The 11,479-nt window shown below is 35.4% G+C and overlaps 1 protein-coding gene across 1 annotated transcript; it reads left to right on the top strand.

Annotated features, from left to right (window-relative positions):
* Positions 1–560: 560 nt before the first annotated feature.
* Positions 561–7,609, top strand: LOC133326250 (glutamine-dependent NAD(+) synthetase). The gene is made up of 6 exons (XM_061534933.1): positions 561–707; positions 2,319–2,408; positions 2,471–2,636; positions 2,694–2,839; positions 3,227–4,348; positions 6,904–7,609. The coding sequence occupies exons 1-6, from the start codon at positions 562–564 to the stop codon at positions 7,607–7,609; spliced, it is 2,376 nt and encodes a 791-aa protein (XP_061390917.1). The 5' UTR covers position 561.
* Positions 7,610–11,479: the final 3,870 nt, after the last annotated feature.

The raw sequence follows: 11,479 nt of genomic DNA, 5'->3' as shown, positions 1-11,479 counted from the left end.
CTAAGGACATACTACAATGTCCTCTACGTCTATGTCAATTACGTTGCTGCTCTAAGTACAATGTGAGTGAGTGAATGACTGACTGGTGGGACTGAGTGAGTCATTTAGTCGACGGAATCGCCTTTTGTTGTTGCGCAATTATTTTTTGTAATTGAATAATTGTATGTAAATAAACTATTTGTATGGTTATTGTTTTTTCTTTGTAAATATTATTTTTTGTATTATATACAATTGTTGTTGTTTTCGTCTAATATCTAATTTGTTTATTTTGTTCTTTTCTTCTATTTTCTTTTACAGAACATTGACTTGTTGCGTGCTGATTTTTATCTAAACAAATATTTTTTCCTCGATATTTGTGTTCATATTGTTTTTTTGTAAAACAAAGCAAAGTAATATATACTAATTGGCCTTTTCATTCGATATCCCTTTTTGGAGAAGAAGACTTCGAACAATAACAATCAATCACCTTGACAATAAACAGTTAACTGTTATATTCTGTTATAACGTTTTATTTTTAAATTAAAAATTTATATCGGAGACGTCATCACAAGCTAAAGCATCATGGGTCGTAAAATTACTGTAGCCGTCTCAACCCTAAACCAATGGGCCCTGGACTTTGAAGGCAATCTGGCCAGAATTCTACAATCTATTATGGAAGCCAAGGATATGGGCGCATCATATCGTACGGGTCCGGAATTGGAAGTGTGGTAAGTGGGAAGAAGGACTATTCATATTTTTAAAAATATTTTTAAGAGGACTATCCATAAGTGTGGATTTTTAAGTAATATTTTTAGGAGGACTATCCATAAGCTTCGATTTTTTAAGAAATTTGTTTGGAGGACGAGTCATAAGCCTGGATTTTTAAAAAAATATGTTTATGGTGACTTTCCATAAAGGCGGATTTTTGAAAGAATATTTTTAGGAGGACCAGTCATAAGCATGGATTTTTGAAAAAATATTTTTTTACTATTCATAAGCGTGGATTTTTAAGGAATATTTTTAGGAGGACTATCCATAAGCGTGGATTTTTAAAGCATGTTTTTAGGAGGACTTATCCATAAGCGTGGATTTTAAAGCATATTTTTAGGAGGACTTATCCATAAGCGTGGATTTTTAAAAAATATTTTTAGAAGAACTATATTTATTATACCAACAATAATCAATATATTTATTATACCAATAAGCGTGGATTTTTTAAAGAATATTTTTAGGGTAACCTACTTTTAGACCCATAAGCGTGAATTTTTTAAAGAATATTTTTGGGAGAACTTACTTTTAGACCCATAAGCGTGGATTTTTTAAAGAATATTTTTAGGAGAACTTTTAGACCCATAAGCGTGGATTTTTTAAAGAATATTTTTAGGAGAACTTTTAGACCCATAAGCGTGGATTTTTTAAAGAATATTTTTAGGAGAACTTTCAGACCCATAAGCGTGGATTTTTTAAAGAATATTTTTAGGAGAACTTTCAGACCCATAAGCGTGGATTTTTTAAAGAATATTTTTAGGAGAACTTTTAGACCCATAAGCGTGAATTTTTTGAAGAATATTTTTAGGAGAACTTTTTGACCCATAAGCGTGAATTTTTTGAAGAATATTTTTAGGAGAACTTTTTAGACCCATAAGCGTGGATTTTTAAAGAATATTTTTAGGAGAACTTTTTAGACCCATAAGCGTGGATTTTTAAAGAATATTTTTAGGAGAACTTTTTAGACCCATAAGCGTGGATTTTTTAAAGAATATTTTTAGGAGAACTTTTAGACCCATAAGCGTGGATTTTTTAAAGAATATTTTTAGGAGAACTTTTAGACCCATAAGCGTGGATTTTTTAAAGAATATTTTTAGGAGAACTTTTAGACCCATAAGCGTGGATTTTTTAAAGAATATTTTTAGGAGAACTTTTAGACCCATAAGCGTGGATTTTTTAAAGAATATTTTTAGGAGAACTTTTAGACCCATAAGCGTGGATTTTTTAAAGAATATTTTTAGGAGAACTTTTAGACCCATAAGCGTGGATTTTTTAAAGAATATTTTTAGGAGAACTTTTAGACCCATAAGCGTGGATTTTTAAGGAATATTTTTAGCAGAACTTTTTGGCCCATCAGCTTGGATTTTAAGGAATATTTTTAGCAGAACTTTTTGACCCATAAGCTTGGATTTTTAAGGAATATTTTTAGCAGAACTTTTTGACCCATCAGCTTGGATTTTTAAGGAATATTTTTAGGAGAACTTTCAGACCAAAGAAATTTGATTTTATCAGGTCTGGGCCATCATCCGGATTTCTCCATTAATTTTCTCTCCTCATTTATTTATTTACAGTGGTTACAGCTGTGAAGATCACTTTCGGGAACCCGATACATATTTACACTCATGGGAAGTGTTGTTGGAAATAATGATGTCACCCATATGGTAAGGCCCCTATCTCACCCTCATATAACACCTAATGTATTAAATTCTTCTTCCTCTTCCAGTGAAAATATGCTAATTGATGTCGGTATGCCTGTTATGCATCGTAATGTTGCCTACAATTGTCGCGTGGCCTTTTTCAATCGTAAAATTTTATTAATACGACCAAAAATGTCAAATTGTGATGATGGTAATTATCGTGAGACCAGATGGTTTACACCATGGACCAAGGTATGGTTGAAAATTATTTTATTAAATTTCTGTAAATAATTCTGATTTGTTTTGCAGTCTTTACAAATTGAAGATTTCTATTTGCCACGCATGATATCACAACACACCGGACAGGATACCGTACCGTTTGGCGATGCTGTTATCGCCACCAAGGATACATGCATTGGTTATGAGATCTGCGAGGAGTTATGGAATGTTAAAAGGTCTGATTTTTTGAACAACCGCATTATTTAATGTTCGAAGTTTGTTCAAAAAGTAAGACGCATTTTTAATTTTCGAAGATCCAGTTTCTATCGAAAGCAACTCGTACCTATGTTCTAATGCTCAGCTATAATCACTCATTCATATAATTCGGCTTGATGTGATAATTTTACTTATAATTTCTTCAACTGCAGGACTTCGATCATTTTGAGTGTTTTCCAAAAACACATGTGGCTAATCCGCAAAATTTTCCATATTTACTTTCATTGCTACGAAATGCGATACTTTTTGAACAAACTTTGTATAGTACTTTTGGTGTTCTGTCACTGCTCCCTTCATTCTCCATATCATCCTTAATCTAACTTTCGTATTCTATGCTCTACTTCCAGCAAACACATTGATATGTCCCTTTCCGGCGTGGAAATCATAGTTAACAGTTCCGGTAGCTATATGGAGCTACGTAAGGCTCACATTACCACCGATTTAATACGTAATGCCAGTTTTAAGGCTGGCGGTGCCTATCTCTTTAGTAATCTACGTGGTTGCGATGGTCAGCGAGTCTATTTCAATGGCTGTTCGGCCGTTGCCTTGAATGGTGAAATTGTCGCTCGGGGCAAACAATTCTCTCTACAAGATGTGGAGGTAACTCTGGCCACCATCGATTTAGAAGAGATACGTGCCTATCGTGTTTCACAACGTTCCAGATGTTCAATGGCTGCCTCAGCCCCAACATATCCACGTATCAATTGTGATTTTGAAATGTCCACCCATTGTGATATATTTAAAACTGCCAGTACACCGATACAATGGATCTATCACACACCCGAAGAAGAAATTGCCATGGGACCGGCTTGTTGGCTCTGGGACTATTTAAGACGATCGGGTCAGGGTGGTTTCTTTTTACCCCTCTCCGGTGGTGTTGATTCGAGTAGTTCTGCCACCATTGTCCATTCAATGTGTCGCATGATTGTGCAGGCCGTACAACTGGGTGATGCTCAGGTCTTGCATGATATTCGCAAAATATTGGCCGATCACGACTACACACCCGATAATCCGGCGGCCTTGTGTAATCGTTTGTTGGTAACCTGTTTTATGGGCAGTGTAAATTCCAGCAAAGAAACACGTCGTCGTGCCTCGCAATTGGCCAATCAATTGGGCAGTTATCACATCGAGATAAGCATCGATACGGCCGTCAATGCCTTACTGGGTATTTTCAATGCTGTAACGGGATTGACACCACGTTTCCGCACTCAAGGTGGATGTGCACGACAAAATTTAGCCTTACAAAATATACAATCACGCATACGTATGGTATTGGCCTATATTTTCGCCCAGCTAATGTTATGGGTACGCAATCGTCCGGGTGGTTTGTTAGTTTTGGGCTCGGCCAATGTCGATGAATCGCTGCGCGGATATCTAACGAAATACGATTGTTCGTCGGCTGATGTAAATCCTATTGGTGGGATTTCGAAAACGGATTTGAGAAGATTTTTGATATATGCTAAAGACAAGTAAGTGATATATATCATAATATTATTTTAAGAATATTTAGTCATATTTTTTAGATATATTAAATATATACTATTTTGGGGACTGGCTGAACCACAAGCATAGATTTGTTAAGAATTTGTATTTGAGAACACCCTTCTCCAATTGTTTCAGAATAGTTTTTCAAGGACTAGTGGACCTACAAACATCGATATTTAGGCATACCTACAAGTAGTGATTTTTAGGAATATTTTTCATGTACTAACTTCATCTACAGGCTTGGATATTTTTGAAATTATCAGAGCTGATATCTTGGATTTTTTGGAGTATTAGCAGGCATACAAGAGTGATTTTTTTAATATTTTTTCGATGACTAATTAGAGCTCTAGACAGGTATAGAGTGTATACCACTCAGCCAAGGTGACGTCAGAATAGCAATTAATCGGCCGAAGAGCAGCAGGTGCCGATGGATTACTAGCCGAACTATTCAAGGTCGATGGTCAGATGCTGTTCATGAACATGCACCATCTGATTAGTACAATTTGGCATGAGGAATGCATTCCCAATGATTGGAACCTCAGCATCCTGTGCTCCGTACACAAAAAAAGGAGATAAGACAATATGTGCCAACTATAGAGCTATCCAGCGTGCTTTGTGAACGATTAAAGCCAATGGTCAATGACATTACTGGACCATACCAATGCGGTTTCAGACCTGGCAAAAATTCCATAGACCAGATTTTCACCCTGCGCCAAATCCTGGGAAAGACCCACGAAAAACACATCGACATATTCCACCTATTCGACGACTATAAAGCCGCATTCGACAGCCCTATCCGTTCAGAGGTGTTTAATACGGCTATGCAGGACAACTTCAACTGGTCCTATGTCAGCAGTTGACCGGAAAGGACCTCTCAATACCGAACGGGGATTCAGACAAGGTTACAGGTTTGTTTGTCTTTAACATCCTGCTGGAAAAGGTCTTACGAGAGGCAAAGGGGAACAGAAATGACACTCTGTACACTAATGCCATTAGTTTTGAAATTCGAAGAAGGATTGTGTTGGCCAACTGATGCTACTATGGTCTGAGTAAGAAGATCAAAAACAATCTCTTTAACATCCTGCTGGAAAAGGTCATACGAGATACAAATATGAACAGAAATGGCACACTATGTACACCAAACAACACACGTTACTCGCCTACGTCAATGACATCGATATAATGGGTCGAACATTGCAAGCGGTAACAGCCACATTTGAACAAATTGAGAAGAAGTCTGCCAAAGTGGTTCTGGAGTAAATGGTGAAAAGACCAAGCTGATGGCATCAACGGGTAAGACGTCGAGTAGACTCGGACGAACTGTGGAACTTGAGAACTACAGCTTCGAGGTAGTCAACGATTTTATATACCTTGGTACCGCCATAAATAAAACGAATGACATCAGTTTTGAAATTCGGAAAAGAATTGTGTTGGTCAACATAGCTGCTATGGTCTAAGTAAGCAATTTAAGAACAGGGCCACCTCTCGTCAGACCAAACTCACAATCTACAAGACGCTGATACTACCCCTGCTGTTGTATGGATCTGAAGCTTGGGTACTTGCGCAAGCAGATGAGGAAGCCCTAGAAGTGTTTGAAAAAAATTTCTCCGAAATATCTATGGGCCGTTTATTCGTCGATGGTGAATATCGCCGTCGAATGAACCATGAGTTGTAACATATGATCTCGGACATCGACAAAGTCAGATGTATCGATCATATGATGATTTTTAAAGAATATCTTTTTGGTGAACTATAAGGGCTGTAATCGTGAATTTTTGAAGAATATTTTTTCGAGGACAATCAGAGCTTCAAATGAGCATTTTTAAACAAAATTTTTTGGAGAAATATCAGGGCGCTATATGATGATTTTTAAATCATTTTATTGGAGGACTATACAAACTGTAAGCGTAAACTTTTGGAGTAATATCAGAGGGCTATATGATTTTAAAACAATATTTTTTGAAAAACTATCAGGGCTCTAAGCGTTAATTTTTGTAGAATATTTTTCAAGGACTATCAGAGCTCTAAGTGATGATTTTTAAAAATATTTTTTGGAGGACTATCAGGGCTCTATCTGAAGATTTTTAAAGAATATCTTTTTCGAGTACTGTCAGGTCTCAGGGTAGATTTGTAAAAATATGTGTTCGTGAAATAACAGATCTGTAATTGAGGATTTTTGAAAAGTATTGGTTTTGATAGATTTTTTATAATATTTTTCCAGCAGAATATTGTGTTTTAAGAATACTTTTTGAAGGACTAGTAGACTTAAAGCGTGATTCTTTTAAAAACATATTTTCTATTGCTATCAGAGCAATAAACGCTGGAATAATTTTTGTTAGGCTTATCAGCTTTGGTTTTTAATAATATTTGTTGGAGGAGTAACAGACCTACAAGCGTAGATGTTTTAATAAAAATTTCCAAAGGTTTTTAACCACTTCGCTTAGATTTTTTAAAAGATACCCTTTCAAAAGTTAACAATCTTCGATTTGTTCAAAAGTTACTTGATTACCAAGACATTAACTTCATTTTCCCTTTTCAGATTCAATTTACCCGTACTTGAGTCAATTATTGATGCACCACCTACTGCCGAATTGGAACCGCTACAGGATGGCCAACTTATGCAAACCGACGAACAAGATATGGGTATGACCTATGCCGAATTGAGTGAATATGGTCGTTTACGTAAGCAGGCCTGCTGTGGACCGTACAGTATGTTCTGTCGCCTTGTTGCCACCTGGAAGGGTGATTTAAGTCCCAAGGAGGTAGCCGATAAGGTTAAACACTTCTTTAGATGTTATGCCATTAATCGTCACAAGATGACCGTGCTGACACCTTCGGTACATGCTGAAAGCTATAGCCCCGACGATAACCGCTTCGATCATCGTCCATTTTTGTATCGTGCCAATTGGAGTTGGCAATTTAAGGCCATCGATGATGAAGTCGATAAACTACAACCCATCTATACACCATCTACGACATCGCATGCTCGACCAAGTACTGATGATCTATTGTCATCACATGATTCCACACATCGTTCGTCACAGCCACATCATAGCGATTCGAAACATTCATCACCGCTATCATCCTCGTCGATAGATGTTGCCGCTGGTGCCACCACCGCCACACCATTGGGTACTGCACCCAGTGGTAGCCTTGGAACGTTGGGTAAAAAATCGAGTGGCTATGCCAAGGTGCATGTAAATGTTTTGGGCAAAATCAAGGATCGTACTGGCATACCAGTTTAATAAACGGCGTTTTTTTCTTCTGCCAACCAACTACTACAGAAAGCAAGAGACAAACAAAAAACCAGAGAATTGGGTTAAAAATCCTAAAACAAATTTTGTTAACATTTTAATGACGAAAACACACACTTTGACCAATTAACAATAATAACAATGGAATTATAAAGGAAAAATATAAAAAAAGAAAACTCGCTTTAACGTAATGAATCCTAATTTAGCTGATACGTCAAACGCAAAAAAAATACGGATATCTTAAGAAAATCAAGAACAACAACAATTCTGTTTCATATTTGCATTTGTTTTCCAACAAAAAAGAACATTTTATTTTTTGTAATTTGCAATTTGCCTATATATATTTTTATAAAAAATAATATATTCTATGCCTTAATCTGTTTTTTAAAATCTTAATAATAATTATAACCTAAAACATTTTTCCTTTGGTGTGAAAACTGATATTGGTAGATTGTAGCACATAATCAGTAATACCACCGATTATAGCATATCTATTTGTGTTTTTTGTATATCGTTTATATTATGTACGATTAATTATGACTAATTTTCCTTTAATAAATTTTGGTCATTACCTATAATTTTAAATCACTTCTCTGAAATTTCTGTTTTATTTTTCGAGTTTTTTTGTGATTTTGAATTCTCCTAAATGTAAATGTTTTGAAATTTTATTGCGGAAAAAATTGAGTCTAACAATGAAATAAGGTTTTTAAAAAGAAGATTTTTCTAACATTTTTACACTAGAACTTAGAGTGTGGAGTTTTAAGAATATGTTTCAATGACTATAAAAGAAAAGTTTAGGAATTATTTTTAGCATATTTTTTAAGGACTCTCATACTTTTAATCTTTAAATTATATTCCTTTCAGGGGGTTAATCGTGCATTTCCAAGAAGCATTAACAAATTCAGATTTTGAACTATTTTTTTTCAAGCGCTTTAAGTCTGGACATTTTTACAATTTTTTTAATAAATAGTAGACGCATAAACTAGAACTTTTTAAGCGTGGATTTCTTAAGGCCCCATACAATTTGGTTTTCTATTTAATTCGAAGAATGTCCCTACACTAACTCAAGAATCTCAATAACATGAAGATATAGCCGATTTATTGTGTCAGTATTTTTAAAGTGGACGAGTGCAATTTTACTATTAGAGAGAGAGTTTTTAAGGAATATTTTTCGGACTATCATATTTTCAAACGTATTAGCGAGAATTTAAAATAAATAAGGCCGTATGATAGAACTTCTTAAGAATATTTGTAAAGAATTTCAGAGTTTTATGCGAATTTTTACTTCCATCCACCATGAGGCAGACGTTAAGTCGGATCTGAAATCTATCGGGCTAGTAGAAAACGGAATAACAAGCTACAGAGAATCAGGTTGAAAAATGACTTTGATTGAACATACCTACCGTTGTCCTGGTGGAACCTGACACCTCTCCCGTTGGCTAATTCTGGCCGTCTCTCTTTATCTTCAAACGGTCCAGTTGTTAACAATGGAGATCAGAATTTAGCGTTTGGCAACATGGAAGCAATTCATAATAAATAATCTCCTTCCAGTAACACCAAATGCATAGCAAAACCTGCCGACAGCTTATGTTTTGCGGAGGTCTTTGGAGTTACAAACATGTTTTATTATTCATTTTATATAAGATAATTTTTTTTATGAAAGAAGTTTCGGATTTAAAGTTGATTAAATTGGACAGTCGCCTACTATTGGATTTGTAAATATTGAAAATGTTGACCATTTTTGGGCAGGTACCAGAAGGAGTTGACCAATGGGTCCCATCTTCGGACTTGATCTACGCTTGGTCAATATAATAGGTTGTACAAAATTTGGTTCACATCAGACATTCCATTCGCCTGTTATCGGATTTGGAAATATTGAAAATGTAGACCCTTTGTAGGAAGTGGACCAATGGGTCCAATTTTCGGACTTGATCTAGACTTGGTAAATGTAATAGGATATTCCATTCGCCAGATATTGGATTTATTAATATTGAAAATTTTGACTATTTGTGGGGGATGTGCAGAAGGAGTTCACCAATGAGTCCCAATCTTCAGACTTGGTTCAAATCGGACATTCCATTCGCCTGATATTCGATTTAAAAATATTGAACATTTTGACCATTTGTTGCGGAGGTACCAGAATGAGTGGACCATTAGGTCCCATCTTCAGATTTTATCTAGGCTTGGTAAAGATAACAGGTTGTGCAAAGTTTGGTTCAAATCGAACATTTACAAATATTCAAAAATGTTGGCTATTTTAGGGGAGGTACCAGAAGGAGTGGACCAATGGGACCAATCTTTGAACTTGATCTAGACTTGTTAAAGATAATGCGTTCGCATGATATTATAAAATTAATTTTTGCACAATTTTGACAATTTTTTGGAGGAGTTACCAGAAGGAGTGGACCGATATTCCCCATATTCGAACTTGTGTTTTAAAGAAATAATAATATGTGCAAAGTTTGGTTGAAATCGATTATTGCCTTCGAGAGTTATCGTGCACACCAGCCGGCCAGACAGACATTTATAAATCGACTCCAAATTGTCTGAAACGATGTTGGTCCAATGGAACATGGGGTCTAAAACCAATATTTCGATGAGGCACATTTTCACCGTATCAAACAGTATATACCCTCATTAGCCATAAGGCTGAGGGTATAAAAACATGTACAAAGGTTACCCTAATAAGTGGACCAATATTGATAAGAATATTGTTTGCTACCCACTGAGAACCCAAAATATCAAATTACAGGCTATTCTGTTGAAAAACGTGGACCAATATATTCCAGGTCAAAGCTCTACCTTAAATATTGCGTGAATACATCGAACGGACATAGCTAAATCTATGTATAATTTGTTTATTTGGGCCACATGAAACCAAAACAATCCATTTAAAGAATCAAAGATAAAATTCGTGAAGCTTTCGAGGACATTTATTTTTATTTTTTATAAAAATCCTCTTAACGGAAAACCCTATAGGTCAATGGTAACACTGTCTTATCCTAAACAATAGTTTTTATTAACATTTCACCAGGTAATATGAGACAACATGTAAAATGTGCACCACAACAATAGCTCTTTGTGCTCTGAATAAACCATGAATTATCATTATTTTTATCCAAAATGTTACTACCGCCCTTCCTCAATGATCTAAAATGAATATTTTCTAAAATGTATCAATTTCCAGTTGTTTAAATTCAATTCAAACTATTTTTCGAATTACCTTAATTTTCCAAGTTTTCATTTTTATAATACCCCTTATTTTGATACGTATAAAAACTACTCATTTTCCTCTAATCGATAGTGAAAATTGCATGCAAATATATCCATTCGTTACTGAGTTATAGCCATTTGAAGTTGACCGTGTGTCAAAATATAGCGGCTACACGATTCTGTTCGCCTATTACCTCAAATGGGAAAAATGACAAATTTGCATATTCCAAAAACCAAAAAATTTTAGTCACGTTGCCAATCGTTTGATTTAGGTGTGTGTGCGATGTTTGTAAGTCTGCAAATTATGAGCATACTTTTAGGCGTTACATGCAAAAACTTGGTTGGCTACATTCTCGATTTACACTTATTGAATTGATGCGCCTCAAGGTATGTTTATAATCTGCAGACTTACAAACATCACACACACCTAAATCAAACGATTGGCAACGCGACTGCAATTTTTTGGTTTTTGGAACATGCAAATTTGTCATTTTTCCCATTTGAGGTAATAGGCAAACAGAATCGTGTAGCAGCTATATTTTGACACAAGGTCAACTTCAAATGGTTATAACTCTGTAACTAATTGAGGTATTTGCATGAAACTTTCAGTTCGGGTTAGGGGAGATTGTGTAGATTATGTATGTATGT

The sequence above is a fragment of the Musca vetustissima genome, unplaced genomic scaffold, assembly GCF_032173495.1.
Source record: "Musca vetustissima isolate MV318-11 ecotype Yass unplaced genomic scaffold, APGP_CSIRO_Mvet_v1 utg9089, whole genome shotgun sequence".
Lineage (NCBI taxonomy): Eukaryota > Metazoa > Arthropoda > Insecta > Diptera > Muscidae > Musca > Musca vetustissima.
The sequence above is the reverse complement of the archived record's forward strand: the minus strand, read 5'-3'. Positions and strand labels throughout refer to the sequence as shown.